The sequence below is a fragment of the Thunnus albacares genome, chromosome 15, assembly GCF_914725855.1.
Source record: "Thunnus albacares chromosome 15, fThuAlb1.1, whole genome shotgun sequence".
NCBI classification, from domain to species: Eukaryota; Metazoa; Chordata; class Actinopteri; order Scombriformes; family Scombridae; genus Thunnus; species Thunnus albacares.
The window spans coordinates 24,982,335-25,003,506 of NC_058120.1; the positions used below are offsets into that span (position 1 = coordinate 24,982,335).

At 39.5% G+C, this 21,172-nt stretch overlaps 1 protein-coding gene across 1 annotated transcript in view; it reads right to left on the reverse strand.

Annotated features, from left to right (window-relative positions):
- atrn (attractin) overlaps positions 1-21,172 on the reverse strand; it is a 146,137-nt gene that overhangs the window by 39,436 nt on the left and 85,529 nt on the right. The window contains exon 26 of the mRNA XM_044374473.1: positions 11,436-11,514. Within this exon, the coding sequence (XP_044230408.1) occupies positions 11,436-11,514 (79 nt within the window). The remainder of the gene's footprint in view (positions 1-11,435; positions 11,515-21,172) is intronic.

A 21,172-nucleotide genomic window follows, 5' to 3' on the forward strand; every position in this document is an offset into this window, starting at 1 on the left:
TCTCTCCCACTCTATTGAGCTTTCACACCGAACCATCTGTTGAACACCTCGTCGCATGTGAGGCTGCGAGAATCGGGCAGAATAAATGAGAGTATGAGTGAAGGTTTTTTTTTTTGAACGTTGTGTTTGAGAGTGTGGGCTTGTGTGACTGCGTGTATAAGTTGTTGTGAACACTTCTGAGAGCGACTGTAGGCTGAGAATGACTGTATGGGAGATGTCACTTACAAATAACCTCTTCTCGATGCATCTGTGCACTCGTCTCTGAGGTTCATTTAGGTTTCATCGTTGTGTGCTGTAGTTAAGTACGGTTAGGTTCCAATAGCTGGTTCAAGCCTGTGTGTTTTTCCAGTTTAATTGAATTGCAACCCGATTGAAACCGTCTAGCTGACTGGGTCATGTCACTCTCAGTCGTTGGATTACAGCTGATAATTTATGGAAGCACACACCGGAGGCATTTAACAAGTCAACACTCCTGCTTCCGTTGTTATTTATGTCAGTGCTCACAACACCTGTGTCTTAAGGTGTGTTCAGAAAGCAAAAATAATTTTCTCCTCATGTCATTTGCATGAATTTGACACTGTTCAGTCTGCATTGATTCACCCCCAACAGCCAATATAGATCCACTGTACAGACATTAACAGTAAGCTAGCAAACAATGGACTCACTGAACATATATTTAGTAGTGTGTGTGTGTCTGTGTGTGTGTTTGTGTGACAGCTCAGCATCTGACTGATCTCAGAACTCAATAGAACTCCAGTTCTGTTATTATCCTTCAGTCTTTTTCATTTTTGATCTTGTCTCTCTGCAGGTTTATAAAGAATATTTATATAGAACCGAAATAAGCACTTCTTTTTTTTCTCAAGCTGAAAGATTTTCAACACACACACCTTTGTGTCAGTTTGGCTTTATATGCAATTGTTGTACCTCCAAAATTTACCTTGTGTTCTGGATGAACACACAGTTAGTCCTATTTTCCTAGTGCTGACTCATGCCTGCTCTCCAGAAATGTGATCACATTTGCTCCCTGGATGGGCACATCCCAGCTTCCGTACAGCACCTGGACTACTACTGTACCTCTGTCTGTATAATGTGTTTAGTGTGTGCTGCAGGTGTCAACTGACTGAGAAATGACAAAGATTCTGATTAGAGATCTTACCAAAAGCTTAACGTGAATAGATTTGATTTTGGTTTTTTTATTTTACTTCAAAAGGATTTGGATTTCATAAGCATATTTCATATTGAATTTAGAATAGATGTAATGCTACCAAGCCTAATGATAGGGTTGTCTGGCCCCTCACTGGTTACATGAAGGCTCGTTCATTGCTACATGCCATTCTACAAAGCTATTTGTAGCCTTGTATTAACATAATCTATGCAATTTCTTTATGCCAATTAATTTTGGAAACTTCTGTTTATGCTTCCTCTCAGAACTTGTATCTGCTTTCTGTTCCAAGGATTTGTAGTGAGCTGGGAAAAAGCCTTCATGTTTATAATACCTTTGACTGGCACGTCTTCATAATTTGGAGGCGAGCTGATCAAGCTGTCGTTGTTCACGGGGGCCAATTTATTCAGTTATTCAATTTCATTTATGCATTTCATGGATTTTTTTATATATTATGGCACATTCAACTGCCGTTATTTTATCAGTTTTACATTATCTCATCATTGTTGTTGATCCGTCATTGTTTTTTTCTATGCAATACGTTTCTTTATTATTATTATTTTTATATAATTTCTAACTTAAATGTTACATGCTCTATGTGCTGCTGTAGCCCTGATCATGACACTTCTTCTGTAAAACACATCTGAGGGACTTTTTTGGCTAAATAAAGTTATTATATTGCAGGTTTGAGTGTGTGTATTAGTGCGTCATTCTGAAGAGGAGCACTATTGAGCATGTGCACGTGTTCATGTACATGTGCTACCGAGCTGCAGGACCGGTCGGGATTACTGAGAGCTGTGGACAAGGTCGGCTACGTCAGAGGTCAGGGGTCACACGGTTCTCTCCATCAACAGAGGTGGGAATGGACGGGGGCGGACAGGAGAGGGAGAGGAGACGAGGAGGCTCGGTGACACAGCTGCCCGCCCAAAAGTGAGGGTCAGCAGTTTGCTGTGGTTAAGGACATAGACACAAGGACGCAGCCATGGAAACCTTTCACAACTTTGTTTTTTGTTCTGATTCAACCTCACCTTCTGGATCACATGGCAAAAACAGGCTCTAGAAGAACTGGGTTTTAATTTGTCCATATACAAGTTTACTTGCCCTCATATACGCCGTATAATGGAGGAGTGACATTTATAAAATATCCAATAATATGACAGTGCTATTTCCTCACCAATTATACAAATTCTGTATTGTTTTAATAAAAACATTTTAGCATACATCATGTGAGCTATACAAAAATGCAATGATTATTGTAAGAGTATTACAAAAATATCTTAAACTAAAGCTTCAAGCCGGGAACTAACTGGGTATTAATGTATTGAAGGTTTTGTAGGTAATGCACTGCTATTATCACAGTGCATAAATGTAAAAGCACATAATTAAACCCAAGACGCAAATACAGCAACACTAGAATGTGAAAACAGTCATTTGAGACAAAAAAAAAAAACTCTCAGTGCAGACAGACATTAAGATTAATAGAGTTCATACATTGTTGTTTTACTTCCTTTTACATCATGAACTGTTTACAATCAAGACGGCGACACGACGTATGGAGCTCTGTCACAGGTGAACACAGGTTAATACACTTAAATAAAACCAGTGAAAAGTCTTTCTTCAGAGAGCAGAGCTGTTTCACAGCAGCCTGTCTTGTTAAGCCCTCAGATCTTTCCTCTGATCTGTTCCCATTCTTTAGAAACTTTTATGTGTGGACTGTATACTTTTCCTCACAGAATCATCAAAGGCAGACATGGAACGGTGGCTGTTCGTTCCTAGCAGGGTAACACGTGAGTGTGTGTTCACGGAGAGGTTTTTTTTTTTTTTTTTTTTTTTTTTTTTAATCAGGGCTCTGTTCATTAACGTCCTGAAACCTGACCTATCTAACATTTGATTATAAAAAAATAAAAAGTTGAGTTTACACATCATAGGCCGTTGAGCAGCTTCCCAATCATTTTATAGCATAATAGCAGGCATTTCTAACACGGGCCTGAGCCTTGACAACTTGCTTGACATTCATATTTATAGTAGAAGGAAGGTGGTGCTGGTGAGGCGTCTGGCGAGAGGAGGTGGTGAGGAGGGCAAGCTTAATGGGGTAATAAATATATGAGGGTATCTGGAGACGTTTATGCTGCTTCCCCCCCCCCCCCCTGCGGTCCACCTTTGGCATAGTGTAAAGAATCTACAACACAGTTAATCATGCGGGACACAGCGGTAACGATCAGGGACATTATCACATTCTGAATTTCTGTCAATACCTCAGGGTGCAATACATTTCTAGTATATGTCAAGTTATGTGTGATATATGTCTGTGTTAGGGAGGCGATGGATGTTGGGTGAATACACATGCTGTCATGGTGAGGATTTTTTTTTTTTTTTTTGGAGGTACAGTAAGGAAGGAGGGACATCAGGGGCATAAAACAATATGAGACGCCAGTGAAGAAAGAGATAAAAGGAACATTGTGAAAACTGACAATGAACATCAAAGACTTACTGTACTGTGCACTACAAAGTAATTCAAAGAGGGCAGTAAAAATCATACTGCTCCTTTATGAATCAACACATATGACTCAACTATTTCGTCGCCAGGTACTGAAAATACTGGCTTCCAAAACTCACATTCTGCCCTGATCTGTTCGGTGTTACAAGCCAGCAAAACGAGAGACTCTCTGTCCTAAGGCGAAGAACGTGAATGTTAAAGCGGTACAATTATTACAGTATTTTGCATCATGATATATTACCCAGTCACTAGATGCTTCTGCTGGATCTCTGCTCTAATTAGTTAACTTGCTCGTGTCCATTCAAAAAAATGCGGTTTTATCATTTGTTAAGCCGAGTACGCTCCCAAACACTGAGCCTAAAGCCTGTTTAAGTTGTTGTAACAGTTGGCTGCTGATAAAAGAAAGCTATTGTCTTCCTTATATGTCTCTTTTTAAAAGACGAATTATATGTATGAAGGCTATAAAAATATAACTTTTTTTTTCGTTCTGAACCGTGACCGTCTCAGACCTGCTGTACCCAGATGTTCCTGCAGGAATAATCAACCAGCATTGACAGCGAGCCGTACAAGTTCCAGTGGGGCTTATCCACTAAAAGGCCGGTGATTTCTACGGCACAGGATGACTGCTGTGGTTGGGTCTGTCTATTGCCATCTGGCAGCTCTGACTCCTTCAAAGGAACCATGAGGCCTCAAAGGATGGCTTTGATTAAGACTCAGACACTACAGAAATACACACTCACATCTAAGCACATCTATGCAAACAGATGCACAGCAAACACATATGTGAGGGGAAAAACATGCAACTGAAAACTTTGAATCGAGCGCAAACAAGCACACCGTCCCCAACAGGTGGGCTCTGGGTTTTTCCAAAAAACCCTCCATCAGTCTCAGCAGGTGTTAGCTTGCTACTGCGGTGAGAAGAAGCTCAAACACATTCATACGCTTATTTATACCAAGTGCTTGAAATTAACACCCTAAAACCTGCCAAATAAGAGTAAAAAAAATTAATTGTGGCAGATCATTAAGTTACCTCCAAGTTGGCGGAGCTGAATCTCAATTTTGATATGACTGCAAAGGTGTAAACACAAAGACCAACACGAAGGTGCGCAAAGACAATGATAATATACTCATATATGTAAAATACAATGTGCACAAAACACTGTTGACTGCCAGACTGCTTTGAAAGTAAGATGACACCATATTATTAAGGTTTCAGTCATATACTCTGCCGTGCATTGCACAATTGATTACTTAAGAACAGGCTGCTGTTTTGGAAAATGACCAAAATAACTGAAAACATGCAGGTGAAATCTATCTACATGTATAATAGTGCTACAGTAGCTATCTGTGCATGACTCAAATGCTTCATTAAATGGAGAGAAGAGTGCAGACTAGCTTTTCTAAGCAGAGAAGTAATTTGGGAGTTCAGAAGTAAGTGGTGCCAAATATGTGGTACCATGAATAAGCAGCTAAAGGCAGGTTATGTGTTTCTAAGTTGAATTTATGTTTTTGGTCAAACTGCGATCCACAAAGCAGTTACTTTGCGTATATCTGCGTAAATGCATTAACACCAATGGAGTTTTTTTCTTTACAGTTCATGGATATCAGTGTCATGACATGTTACTGAGTATAACATCTTTTATTTTTATTTACGTACATGTTGGAATAGATATGCAATTGCTCATGATTACTCCTGTTTCTACCGCCTTCCTTAAAAAGACCTGACAGTGACATTTACATTTTAGGGCTTAAGCTAACATGGTTATCCAGAGAGACTTACAATGACTGTGACAGCACAATAAACTTAAATTCCTTAAAGTCAGATGACAAGCATCCAGCGGGATAGAGTATAAGGCTCAAGGCTATAGCCTTTAATTCCTGGGACCCTGCAATAACTACATAAAACGCAATGGCCACCATTTCCCACTGCACCGCGGCCTAAGTGAGGTGAATGTGGGAATAATTAGATGCAAATGTGTGTCACTGTATGGCTGATGCAAGCGCCGAGTAACACGGAGGAATCGGGGATGAATGTGGGAACGAAGCCTGGAGGGACAGTGCTGAGAAGAACAGAACAGTCCCGGTGTCATGGAAGCAGACGGCTGTAACATAAGAGGCAACCTCATGGAAAAACATGATTAGCTTTCTATTTGCCGGAAATTATGTGTCACTTTGTGTTTACGTAGGTTATGTGTACGTGTGAAGGTTAGTCTGCTATGTGTAACTGTGTGAATTTCTGCATCAGTAGGGCAAAGGTAATTATAGTTTTGAGCGAAACTAGAAATGAGTTCTTACACAGTTACAATGACAAGTTGTTTCCAGGCCATTCATGATTTGTGAGATTGGCTGTTTGGTGTTGCGCTTTCTATCATTATAGTACTCCATATCATATCACTCACTAGTAGCAAATACATGTGAGATAATACATATAAAAAACAGTATAATTATATGTAGTTTGGGACAGTAAAACTTTTCAGCACATACAAACTTATGAGGAAATATTGCAGTAGTGAATAAACTGAAAAAATGTCCAAACATAATTCTTTATGCATACAGAAAACTTGAGTTTTTCCTCACTGTTCAGAGTGGGTGTAAAGAAAGTCGGATGCTTCGGATGCCAAAATGTACTGTTGAGATTTTTTTTTAAGGAGTTTCAGCCCTAATTTAACCTGACATCTGTGATAGGAGGTGCTCACTATACAATAATAACTAATATATCATCTGCTTTCTCCCGACCTCACTCCTTTCACCTTCACCAAGTCCAAGATTCTGATTTTTTTAAGAAACTCTTCAATGATTACTTTTTTAAAAAAAAACAAAATGTACATGGGTCGGTCATGGTCCAATGGTTAGTCAACGGATCAAATTTACATTCTAAAATGAGGTCAAATTAAAAACTTGGTAAAAGACCTGTGGTTGGTTATCACTAGGAAGGACAATGATATCATACAAAGCATAATTATTAGGACTCCCCACAGAGACGGCTGCTCTCTGCTGGTGTGTCTTTCTCTGACAGAATTTTAGTGCAGCCACCTTTAAGAGGGGAATATTAATACTTACAGACAAGGCATGCTGTTAGTTGCCACCTGCTGTTTGAACTGGCCATCACAAATTGGATGGTTAGCACAACTGATTTTTAAAGCCAAAATGAGGTTGCCATTTACACCTCCTTCTGTCAATCTTCACCTCAGTGTTTCCCATGATCTAGTGGCATTCATACGGGATTCAGCCGGATTAAGGACAAAAAGCTGCAGTTCTCTTGCTCATGTGTCTTTATGCTGTTTTGGCTTTAGAAAACAATTAACTTGCATCATGTTATTCATTGCTGATGTGCCTTCGTGTTGCAAAATGCCTTCATATCTAAAAGTTTGAGCTTTTACCAAATACTTGTTTAGGATTGATGAATTGGAAGTCATTTGGGTTCAGATCAAGCAAGCCGTTCCTCCCAATCACCCCCCCTCCAGGTTTCTCTGTCATCGCCCACATGAGCATTGAAGTCCCCCAGCAGAACGTTGCGTTGTTATTGGACTTCTGTGCTTTTCATGGATGGACCATAACAAACACCGTGTCTGAGCATAAGGTCACTGTCCGTTGACACTGGTTCTGTTTGTGATTTTCGTGGACAGATCTCAAGACGCAGCCGTGGGGAGGAGAGTGTCCAACATGGGGACCTCAGGATTGTTTCTCTACTTTTTGCAGATGATGTGGTTCTGTTGGCTTCAACACACCGTGACCTCCAGCAGGCACTGGGATGGTTTGGGAATGTGAAGCGGTCAGGATGAGTCAGCACCTGAAAGTCTAAGGTCATGGTGCTCTGCCAGAAAAGGAAGGAGTTCAGGTATCTTGGGGTCTTGTTAACAAGTGAGGGTGAGATAGAGCATGAGGTCAACAGGCAGATCGGAGCAACAACAGCAGTAATGCGGATGTTGAACCGCACCGCTGCGGTGAAGAACGAGCTGAGCCAGAAAGTGAAGCTATCAATTTACCAGTTGATCTACGTTCCAACCCTCACCTATGGTCACGAGCTTTGGGTACTGACTGAAAGAATGAGATCGTGGATACAAGCAGCTGAAATGAGTTTCCTCTGGAGGATGTCTGGGCTCAGCTTTAGAGATAGGGTGAAGGGCTGGGAGATCCAGGGGGAGCTTAGAGTAGAGCCGCTGCTCCTTTAAGTCAAAAGAAACCAGCTGAGGTGGTTTGGGCACCGGGTTAGGATGCCTCATGGACGCCTCCCTCTGAGGCGTTTAGGCATGCTGGAGGGATTATATATCTCCTCTGGCCTGGAAACACCTTGGGATCCCCCAGGAGGAGCTGGAGGGCATTGCTGAGGTGAAGGATGTCTGGGTTTCCTTACTCAGTCAGATGCTACCACAACCCGATCCCGGATAAGCAGCAGAAAATGGATGGATGGATCTCAAGGTGTCATCAAGACAGAAGTGCATTTTTGGAGATAAACATCAGAAAATACAACAACTGCTGAGACTCTACCATTGGGGTTTAATGTGCAGTATGCTAATTATAAAAGTGTAAAAATCTCAATTCTTACTTTGGAAGCAATGGAAAAGCAATAATAATTTTTTTTGTTTGACTGCTTTGAACACAGACTAAAAACTTTTTTTTTCTTTAACCCAAAAGGGAGATTGTTATTTCTTCTTTAGACAAATGAAAGTGAATACTTTCATCAGCCATCATCATTTTAATATAGATCAAGCTGATTCCATGAATTTCAGCAGATCCCACTGTGCTCCAGAAGCTTTTCCAGGTGGTGAGAAATTACATTTTGGGCCTGATTTCCTCCAGCCTCTATCCCTCTTGACCAAAGTCCTGTGCTAATTTTGTTTAAAGGTTAATCTGTAAAGGGCCCAGCTGGACAATAGTGGCTGTGTGATGGAGAGAGGGCAGAGTGGGAGCAGGTGAAGGGGGGATGTCAAGAGGCATCCAGAGGTGAGGGTGATGACAGCACTCTTTGGTGAGGTTAGAGCCGTAAGGCACTTCAGTCGGCACGCAGCGTGTGAAAACCACAAACCAAAAGTTCACATTAAGCACCGCATTAGGTTGTATGCCCTCAGACACTGCCACACACACACACACACACACACACACACACAACACACACCCACGTGCACACAACCTTTCAGCCACTCATTCAAAAAGGTGGTTCAAACCCTTCTGGATGCACACTATGAAAATGCAATGTGTCATGTTTTCAGGGAGAGAGTATTCAAAATGCAAAAAACTGTACTCACGCTGACTTTTCATAGTTTCCATGTCACTTTAAATAGCTAATACCAGCTGCAACACACAACCCCAGTGTAAATATCTCAGACAACCAGTTAGCACCAGTCAGATAACACTCACTAAGTTTCAGTATATAAACATTAAATGCCATCACAGTTACTTGGACAATTGATGTTAAGAAATAAAGTCATAATAGCAAATCTGTTGTGGCTCCTGTCATCTTAAGAGGCATAAACCAATCACACTGCAGCTTTGTCAGGATGCCTGCTTCATATCACTCATGCAATGTGAGTGTGTCTGTGCATGTGTATGTATTTATGTATGTATGTGATTGAAAAAGTAGATAAACATAACTGAAGCTTAAAATCTGCAGTGCATCACAATGTTTTGAACAGCCTTGTTTCCTTATCTTCCAGTATGTTACAGAAAATATGTGCTTAAGACATTTCCTCTCTTACGAATGAATGAATGACTTTCCTTAATTATATCATATCTGTTGTTAGTCCATTGGGGCCATTTAAATGCCTTCCAAAACATTTGAATAGTTAAGTATTTTGTTTTGAAAAATTGTCTGTCAATTTGTGGACCCTGTAGTGCCTCCCACAGTTTGGCAGACTGCTTTGGCATCCTCTGTTTGGTCCTTTCAACAAAAAAAAATGACTGAAGTTTTTTCAGTTGACTCAATTAAAGACATCATGCACTGTGTCAAGTCAAGTCAATTTTATTTATAAAGCCCAATATCACAAAGTTGCCTCAAGGGGCTTTCCAATCTGTACAGCAGATCCTCTGGACCCTTGATTTGGATAAGGAGCAACTTCTCCCGAAAAACCCAAAAAATGAGGAAAAAACATTGAAGAAACCTCAAAGGATCAATTAATTATGGCCACTGCACTTTTTTCTAAAAATGAAAATTTGGAAATGTTGAGTCTTAGAAGCACTGTTCTTTTTAAATAATGTGTGTTCATAAACTTTGGAGTATCTGCAGTACAGATGGTAGAGTTTTTGTATTTATATGTACTTCATTCCTGCACAGCAATCAAGCCTCCCAGATTAAATGTGCAATAGGCTCTCAGTACCTGTCTGTCAGAAAAAATGGCTGTACTTCAATTGAGGATAAAAGCACAGAATCGAATAGATGAAGACTTTCTGTTTTGTTCCAAGGATTTTAAGCAGAGAATTCAAAGTGTCTTTGCTGCACTAATTAAAAATTATAACTATGTTCTAATCTACTCTTTGTTCAGTTGGAAGAAATTGTGCGACAGCCACAAATTGATGCAATCAGTGTACTGAACTAGATTATCAATTGTATATATATCGTTGGTTGATGGAAAAATAAACAACTGCATATTATCTGCACAGATAGAAAAAGCTCTCTTTGGCATTTCCTGAAATTGCTCAAAGTTTACTTGCTCAAAGACTTCAGAGTTTACTTGATTTTGCTTTTAAAAATTTAATTTATAATAATAGGACTACATTTTCTACAGGAAAGGTTTTATAGTTCCACGTTTCAAAGAGTTAAATAGTTTGCAAAAAGAGCTAAAAATATGAAAACGTGAAAGAAATGTATGTGCACTGAATCAGTTTTTCTTGCTGTTTGTAAGATTCATAACCTTGCTGTGTACTGGGAAGACGACAAGCCCCACTAAACTCCTGTTTTGTGGTTATAATATTTTCAGACTGTTCCATTAATCATAACACTGATTTTAATCAATGCAAAAATATGTAAATGTAAAACTCATTATTACATGTGAGGCACGAGCTGGAGCTACAAGATGACATGGATACAACATAGAAAATAAGTTTGACTCTGTTTTTATGCCCTTGGAAGGTACATTTCAGCCTTAGCTGTTACTAAAATAATACTAAAATTACTGTATTCATCATATTGTATGTGTGGGAAAACACTGAATTCAAGCAACTAAAATCACTGTGTTTGACTGAGATATCCAAGGAGGGTTGAAGCGAGAAACTGGACTTCAGATTTGAGAGTGTGATTGGTTAAAGGTCACCGATTAAGGCCTTAAAAAGTGGATTGAATCAGTAGCTTAAAACACATATATTGAGGCATTTCTGATATTCTGTCCTTGTTTTTGTACTGTACTGTTGAGTGAAGGTGCAATATCATGTAGTCAATACAACACTGCAAATACCTGCAGCCTCGAAAAGCCCTCAGCTGAATGAACACATCTCTCTTAACAACTGACCATTATAAACTTACAGGGCCGTACTGTATCATACACTAAGTGTGCAGTATGTATCCTTATATGCTGTAAATAAAATAGCAACCTGTCAAACAATTTTCCACCATCTATGTAATTCTATGTTTACCCAGAGTACCTGTGAGTATTTTTATACTTCCAGGTTCAGACCTTCAGCTTGATCTTTATTGTAAGCTACACTGACTGACTGAAATGTCAAGCTTAAACAGCAGCTTCATAGCAACCGAATTAAATATAACCAGAAATGTGTTTACGTTGTTAATTTACCGACCCGAGTAGCCGAAAATCAATATTTGTAATGAGCGTGTCTGGGACTTACCTCTCGTCGCCGTGACGCCCAGCAGCTCTGTTTGATCTTCCAAACCACGGCGGCCACCAGGAGCAGGGACAGGAAGCAGCTGTGGACAGACAAGAGAGAGAGAGAGGGGAAGGGATGAGTCAAAAAAAAAAAGAAGAGAAAAAGACCAGACGAGGAAAAGGTGACTATATGTCAGATTTTCTTCTTTGAACTTATGCATATTCATGGGTGTTTGGGTTTGACAGTGATTGACAGAAGAGGTGATTACAGCCCACATCGATCTATATTATTACTTAATGAGCTACAGGTCTGAACCTTCTGTTTTTGTGCCTCCTGATGAAAAAAAAAGTCATAAGCCGCTACTGTGCCATAATAAGTACAAACTTTAAAGCGGTTTTGACATATCACTACAGTTTGTCTATACATCCAGCAGCGTGCCAGAGCAACAACGTTATTACCGGCTGTCAAAGAATAATAGGTTATCCGAAAGTTCTCCTCCAAGAAATACAGCTCCATTTGTTGTGAATATAAGACTCAAGAATCAAAAACACAGCCTGTGCTGCAACCCGAACGTGAACCTGCTATAAAACCAAAAAAACCCGAAAATATCTTCACAGTTACAGTACAATCGCTGAGGATGATGTCACTTGTTCACAAGATTTGACGCAAGTGTAAAATGGTGTCTGACAGTGAAAGCAGCTGTCAAGAGAAGAGGAGAAGAGGAGTTATGCAGGGGAGGGGGGTGAGGATGCACAACTACACTTTACACTTTCCATGAGATTGCCCAGAGGTCTGAGAGAGTGATATCCATAACATACATGATCGTAGATATACATGCCTCCATTCACAAATATATTTTCACAAATATTTGTATGAAAGTTGTTTTTATTCTGCATATTTTTTTTTTTTTGGTACAATTCTCCTCCTCCTTCAGTTTCGATGCATCTTAGTCATCTTGATTTGTTTCTTCTGCTCTTTTCATTTGGCTCAATATGTTTTTTCAGCACCATTGAATTTTTTTTCTTCCGGCTCGAGCACTTGATGTTTTTTTTTTTTTTTTTTTTTTTCAAAACACCATTTTCAGTGTTTTCCACATTTGTGCAAATAAAATATACAAAGAATGCTAACCCTGAGATTCTTTTGCACTCAAGACAAAATTGCCTTGAGGTGATAAAGGTAGGGGTGACATGTCTGGGAGAGGTGGTTTGTTAGCGGTGTCATTTTATGTGTGTGTGAGTGTGTGTGTGAGTGTGTGTGTGTGAGTGTGTGTCACTAGCTCCCTCCACTTCACCTGGCTGCTTTCACACATGCACTTAAGAAGCTGTGAAGAAGACAGGGAAGAAAACCACAAAAATAAAGTCAAAGACAGAGAATGAGAGTGTGTGTTGTGTGTGTTGTGTGTGTGTGTGTGTGTGTGTGTGTGTGCTCAAATACATCAGAGACAACATCTCCTGCGATCTGAACTTCATTCCCCGACTGTCACACCTTTCGCTGATTTCCTGTCAGCATTCCTGCGGCTCTCTGACCCGTACTTTTTATATTTCAGCTCACTTCGGTGTCGGCAACCGGCTAGTGATGAGTAGCATGTAGGAAAAAAAAAAAAAACACCTAAACACCAGCGATCCAAACATCGACTCAGATTTCCTCCAGGAAAACATCCACTATAAAAAATACAAGTTTGTACATCTAAGTTTTATATAATCTGGGATCGCTCAATATTGATGTGTAAACACAAAGATAAAACTAGTCAACTGAGCAGTGGGGCAAAATAAATATATGTTTAAATAGAGCTATGGATATATTATATTTATTTAATGTTTCGCAGATTAATTAGCTACGTTTTACATTAATAAAAATGAAACCAAACGAGAAAATGTATCAATATCCCCTGAATACAAACTCAGTACTGTCACTGTTTACAAAAGATAGTCTCAGATTCTCAATGCAGAAGCTTTTAAATTAATCTCAGCAGCAGCACTCAGTGATGCTTACAGTCTAATTTACCATTCATATAATTAACATGCCATCTTTACATTATTCTAAGTCCCATGCATTCAAATTCTGAATGTAACAGAAGCAAACAATTAACCGTCTAAATTATGTTAATCAGATTCTATTTGAAGTTTGACTTATGAATCTGTAAACAGCATGCATGTGGCGCTGTATAAATACAACAGTTGCTTACTGAAGAGACACTCAACACTGCTGCTACGGCAATTATCTGATCTGAATCACTCTTTTAGTCCTTGCTTTGCTTTGTTAAAAGACATTTTTACACTTTAAATCTGGATCGTTTGGAGGAGTTTGTGTTGACTGCTTTCATATTTACTTGATATTTACAATTTAATTCACTTGACGTTAATATGCAATTATGCTTTTCATTTCCGTATATTAATACATGGTCTGCTTATGTTTTTAAGACGGTTAAGGGTAAATCTGGAGTTTTTTTTTATGAGTGGGTACCCGCTTTGTTTGTCTCATGCATGCAAGTGTTACACAGTCCTACCAATTGTTTCACATTGTTCCACTGAGCTACAGGTTACTATAATGTCCTGAGAAACACAGCAATGCACCAGCAAAGGCAGAGAAGAAGAAGACAGCAAGCCAGTAAGCATGGATGTAAACAATGCTGGATACTTCACTCACTTATACTTTACGCTACGTAAGAAAAATCTGTTTTGCACATGTTTAATGAGGAAGGAAATTAATTTAACACATTTGTTAGATCACAAAGATATACACAATGTGTTTTGGTGAGTAACAGTGAATGTAAAGGAAAACAGGGCTCCTTTAACTGGATCCCACTAATTCTGCCCACTAGCACACAGCTGACAATTAGTTGCCAACAAATGGTCCGTTTCCTCCTGTTTGAGTAACGTTTTCTAAAATCTACAATGCCCCGCTGTTTTAGGAAATGATTTATCCCTTTTTTATAAAAAATGAAAATATATATTTGTGACTTTTTAAAGATTTATGTCTTCAAGAGGAACGAATGGGCTTGGGGCTAAGTGCCACAGAGAGAGTAGGGAAGATGGAAAGTACTGAGAGACGGTCTAACACATTGTTGTTTTTGGTTTTTTCATGGGATTTGTTGAATATCTCTATATAAAGCAAGGGATCTCTGTTAGTCTGTCTGTCTGTATGTTTGTCCTTCACATATTTCAAGAACCGTTCATCAGATCTACTTCACACCTGCCAGGTGGGTTGCTGGGGAATCAAGGATGTGCAGTGTCGATGTGTGAAGTTGTTTGGATGAGCGGGTCTCAAGAAATATATAAAAATACCTTATAAACAACGTTGATTTGCCCGTGGAGTCAACAGGCAGAAATACGGACAGCGCCACTCTGCCAAGGATTAAATCCGTAGTGCTAAGAACTACCAGAGAGAACTAATTGAAAAAGTTGAAGCTTTATTCCCCTTCCTCACACATGAGAACTTTGTATGTATGTTCAAGACACAGTGCAGCATGTCTTAGGCAGGTTTTGAAAAGGGCAAAACGATCAACTTCAGCTTGACTCAAAATTGTAGTCTCCAGATATTCTGAATGTGAGGTGTTTAGGGAGCATCGGTAAATTGTAGCTACTGTCTACTGATAACCTGCATCAGTTGAAAATATAGAATATCACAAACCTTAACTTTTAAGGTTGAAAATTCAACATGTTGTCATGCAGTGTTGGTGTTTGTGGACTCTACCACCAGGTGGTTCCTTTGAGCTGAGTTGAGTTGTTTTGGGTTTGAAGAAGTAATGGAACAGCTGTCTTTTTTTGAGCAACAGTGAAACTTTGCTGGGTAACTATAGTACAAATATGCTGTTGTCATTGTTAAGTCATATTATGCTCTAACATCCACTTATGTGGTTGCTATATTACACAATGCAAGATCATCTGGATCAATGTGAGAGATAAGAGAACCGTCTATAGTTCTGTATACATTGAATCTGAAGACTATAAGCTTTGAAAAAGGAATCTATTCTTGCTTTATTGTTCCAAGTACAGCTGATTTTTCTTTTTTCTTTCTGGGGTTGGCGGTGGATTTAATTAGAATCTCTAAGTCAAAACATAACTTCTCAGACATATGCCTTCCAGCAAAGACCCCTCACAGACTTTTCTTCCAAAGTTTTACCACCTTTTCAATCCTAATGCCTTTGCCCAATTTAATACTGGCTGTGATGCATTTAGATCTTTATTCATTGCTCCAACACCCTCCCTGCCCACCCTGTGTGACTCTTTACAATGCCATCTATTCAAATATTCCCTTATCTTTCCATGGCTGAAGAGGACTCTTAAGAGATCCGTCCGTTCAACCGTCTTATTGATCTGGATTCCTGCTCACCGCTTAAAGAGCGACACTGTGCTGATGAATGACCCGCGTGAATAGATATCAGCCCCTGCATCAAAGGCTTCCCTGCTCAGCGGGGTGGGAGGGAAAAGGAGAAAGAGACAAAGGGACGGGAGGAGAAGGAGAAGGAAAGACAAAGAGATGGATGGAAATGGACAGTAATGGTGAAAGACAGGGAGATACAGACGGAGAGGACTTTAGAAACTGCGAGCTTAAGTCAGAACTGAAAAAGTAAAGACACAAAGAGACAGAAACAAACAGAAGACTGAGATCAAAAGATTGAAAGAGGAACATATAGGAAGCAACAAGAGAGAGACAGATAGAAACAGACAGAGCGGTGCGCTTCATTTGATCTCAACCTCCACAAGGGAAGCTGGCCAAGTTAGTCAGGCTTCAGCTAACCCCCCCCCCCCCCCCCCACCACCACCACCACCCCATCACACCCAGAGCTCCCACTCTCACAGGGAATAGAAATGAGCATCCACCAGCAGATGCTGCCTCACCAGAACCACCTGCGCTGATCACACTTCACCTCCTCGTTTCAAGCTCCGTTGTCATATTTGCTACTTCGATATCGCCATACATCGCGTTTCGGACGTGATGTTGACATAACTACAATAGTTGAAATAAGAATGACGACTGTTTGAGTCTTTAATGCAGCAAAACCCCCTGAACACACACATGGCATCAGTGTCAGCAACGGTCCACGGTGTCATGAACTGGATCCCTCCAAGCTGCTTGACAAACTAGCATTAGGAGTTAAATATGGAACTATTTACTGAGACACTGTACCGAACTAACATCAAAATATCTACACATAATCTGCTTTACTGTCTAATTCAAATGTGGTAACACACTTTTATGCTCATATTTCTATTGATTTACCTCTCTCTTTTTTTTTATTATCTCCTTAAATTCAAGTCAAGAATTGAGATTTTGAACTTACTGACGTTTTGTTGCTAAAAATTGTCAGTGGGTTGTGTTAAAATTGCTGTTACTCACTTCACAGAAGGGATTACTGTAGCTCCATGTAGCCCGGAGGCCAGCAACAATCTAACACTCACACTGCCTTAAGACACACCTTTACTGGATTCTACCTGACAATTGAGCACATTGTGGTATTGATGTTTCTTTTTTTTTTTTTTTTTTTTTTAAAAACCAGCACTAGTTAACAAGTAGACCGAAAGTAGTCTGATGGCGTGTTCAAGTCATGGTGGATTTATTGTAGAAATACCTGAGGAAAAAAAAAACTCAACTCAACTTAACTTCCTGACGGTATTACACGTATGACATCTATTTTGTGTAGTTTTTTTTTTTTTGTCTTCTCAGCTCAGATATTTCACCACCTGCTGTCATGAAAAGTTTTTGTGATTTTAGAGAATCCATAAAATGTAGCGATCCAAAGGAAATACAAACCTGAATCTGAAACAGCTGTGTTTTGTTTTGGTCATAATAAAACAATTTACCATCCTCCAGAAGAGAACAATGTTTACAGCAGTTCCTTTAAGAGTGTTTTCTTTTTTTTTGTTGAGTAAATTCAAATTACCGTTTTGAAATGAGTAAATGTGTTTCAACTGCATAAATTAAATTCCGCTCTATGCTTGAAAAACTATCCAATGAGAAGTTCTAACTTAAATGGTGTCATGTATTTTTTCAGTGACAACAATTTAAAGCCATGAGTTACTGCAGTGGCTGAGGCTGTGATTCAAAACAACAAAAAATAAAACTGCTTATTTATAATGCAGCAATTTTAAGTTTTGGCCCACCTTCCATTTACCACAGAGGACAACATCACATAGTCTGCACTGGCTTTGAAGCAGGTAGTGATGAAGCGGAGTCATGGGGGTTGAGGGAAATGTGTCATATTGACAGACAATGTGATCTGATGGATCTGCTATAAATAAATAAAAACCAATATCTTAGAGCCAAGGACTGACAGAGCAAAGTAACGCATAATACCCAATTTGAGAAGAGTGCTTTTGACAGCCAGACAGTCTTCATTTAGATTGATTTTTTTTTTTTTTTTTTTTTTTAAATGGAAAGCATTTTTCCTCCTAACCTGTAAAAACAGTCTCATTCTACCTGCTCCACACAGTTTTTTGTTCACATTTAAAAAAGGTACCCTGTAGAGTTATTTGAATTTAACATTTTTCACCAGATCTCATTGTGTGTTTCCTTAAGGCTTAACCAAGTGGGAAGCTCCGGATCTGAAAAGTGATGCCATTGTGCAAGTGTGACTTAAACCTGCATTCTCTCTAATGGCCAGCAGGGAGTGACTCAATTGGCTTCAAAGAGAAGTCAGATAGTATGGAAGTATATGAGAAAATGGCCCTACTTCTCACTTGATTTATTACCTCATTAAACATTTTCCTGATGTGTTTATGGTCTCACTCCCTAGTTTCAAGTCTTCTTCAATACAGCATGATGTTCATTTTCTAAATTATGGTCCCATATAGAGGAAAATAGATGATAAAGCAGTCGTGGCTACGTTGTGATTGACAAGTCGCTACCACTGTGACAATGTTGGTTAGGTAACGTAAACCATGAGGTAATCCCAGATTCACAGAGTAAAGGTGTGGCTGTAGCCGTTGCTATTTCAGTGTGTTTTCAGCTCATGAATGTTAATTGTAACATCTTGGTCTCCTAAAAAAGTCTTGTTCAGTGTTTGGTTGTGCTAAAAAACCCTCTAAGGAGTCGGATGTTCAGTTTTTCCAGTAAGTACATTTTGTTTTAATGGTTTTAAGCCTGTTTTTCGCTAGCATTATCACAGTTAACCACAGACTGTAAATACACCATGCTAACCAAGCTAGCAGCTAGCAGCTAGCGTTTGGATTAGCTCCACCCTGTCGACCAAATATGAGCACTTCTGGCTCCAAAAATCCAAGATGGTGACGGTCAAAATGCCAAATTCAAGGCTTCAAAAGGGAAGTTCACAAACTAATGGGTGACCTCAAAGTGGCTATGTCTATTTTTTTTACAGTCTATGGGCCTAACAAACTTTCTGAATGCATTTCTTTCCCTACAAAACATTTCAGAAGCCATTTACTGAAAGTTTTATTACATTTACTTAGACTGTCAGCCTTCTGCTCCTTTCCCTGCTGCACTGTTGCCACCAACTGCCATCCTCTGCTGTCGATATGAGCTGGTAGAAAACGTAATAGTAGCAATATGTGGATCCACTTATCAGAGCGTTGCTTTACAGTGACCACTAGTGGTCAAAAACTCAACAGGGTACCTTTAAAACTGGTGGCTTTCAAAGTGTCACATCCTCATTGCAGTTGTTTTCCTTTTTTAGTCGAGCCCGACACCAACATGACAAAAATATTGTTTCACTCTGGCACCTAATTAGGGAACACTGAGTCTTGAAAAAGCGTTGCTCAAAATCAGATAATGATGATCATTTGGTAGTGAAATTACATCTGCTAACAGGCATTTCTTTTACCTGCCATTTTAGTGCCACTTAATTTGCTCCATAAATGATGGGTTACAAACAAAATGTCTGCTTTTATCATTTGGTTTTCTTGTCCTAGACTAGACTAGATGTGTACAGTGTGTGGAGCATGCCTTAATATATTATTATCTGCAGGAATTTATGCATTTCTGTTTTCACCAACAGAAATATTGGAAAATGATGGTCGAGAAATTTGTCATTTGAGTCATAAACCAACGCAAATTCTATTGAAATAAAGAAATAGAAGGTAGAGAAATAAGATTGAGCATGATGGATGATTGGTTTGAAAATTGGAAAATCTAATTAGGAGGAAATAATCACACACCCACTTTTGTTAAAAATGATTTTTTGCCATTGAATCATATTGTGAGTCACCACATAATTTCCACATTCTTTGTTACAGCTGCTTAATGGCCAACAGTAGGAATCTGCAGGTTGTACTTCATGTCTAAGGTGGAACAGTATGTAACTGAATTATAAGCAAGGGGAAAAAAAAAAAAAAAAACTGTCAAAAACTGCTTGTGTCCACCAAAACCTTTCTTGAGTACATCGGGGTAAAAGAATGATGGAAGCTGTTTGCTTCAGTGGCAGACTGGAGCGTAGTAGGAGAGCCAGAGTGAGTGTATTATAGCCACAAGCAGCTGAGGCCAGAGAGGTGAGCTCTGATGTGTCATTGGCTAACCTGACAGCAAGACAACAGCCACAGGGCAAACACCAACAGACCAGCTCTGTTGTCTACAACCGGCTGAATACTAATCCAGCAGCCTGCCTGCCGCTGGCTTTTACTCCGAGGTGGGAAATTAAACCTTTTCACCAGCCAAACACCCGTTTAATTTTCACTATTACTGATAAGTTTGTCTACTGAACCACAAACTAACCAGAATTTGCTCAGAGGTTTCTATTCTGCCCTACACTTGTCACCACTAAACCCTGCAGCGCTATGGGTGATGGGACACTGCCAAGAAAATCTAACCCACCTGAAATAGAAGCACAGCTGAACATGTTGCAGCATACAAATTTCTGTATAATCTCTGCAGCTTTGTATTTTTGTTTACCCGCTCTTCACACAACGAGAGCGGGAAAGAGAGTTTATAATACGTCTCCTCTGTGATAGTAAGAGAGACAAAAAGCAAAATTTAATTTGGCATGTTCTTACAGGCAGAATGGCATGTTTGCAACCAAAAAAAAAAAAAAAAAGAAGCATGCTCTTGTAGTTACAGATAATTAAATTTGCCACCGACAGTTATCGCTTCACCTCTTAAAACTTGTTAAGACTACAGGCAACCGCTAATTAAAACCGCGGCTCTTTTAGGTTTGAAAATTGTACGTTTTCAAATCGTAACTTCAATAAAAGAACAATTAATTGTTAAGCTCTGATATACATAATTAATACTAGCCACTGGAGCTGCAGCTGAGTGCACTGATGTTGAACTGTACTGTAAGAGTCTATTCAATTAAAAAAAAACATCTGACGACTTGCTAAATGGGAGTTTGTTGGGAATATCCTGCCTGACTGAGATGTAATCTAGATGCCACAGGGAAACAAGAAGAAGAAATGGTGACAAAAACAGCAGTGAAAGAGGGAAAATGAGGATTAACAAATTGATTGGTGATAAAAATGTAGATTCCCATTATTAAAAAAAAAATGCACCTATGCACCTTTAATTCTGCACAGGTCTGACCAAAAAAAACAGAAAACTGAAGAAATAAGGGCTTTTTTCACAAGTCTTACACGAGTCAATCCTGGTGCATGAGGAGTACAATGCCACTCTTTCCTGCAATTTCGCTATTGCTTGTACAAACCTGCCGAAGCTCATGTCCACAGCAAGCATGCACCACAGCCCTGAAGAAACAGCATGCTGTGGAGGGAGGTGGTGGATACGAGGCTGATCGGATGGGAAGAAAAGACTTTGCCTCCCTCTCGGGACTCCCCAGGAGTGCATTACGGCACTGTTCACGTTCCTGTTGC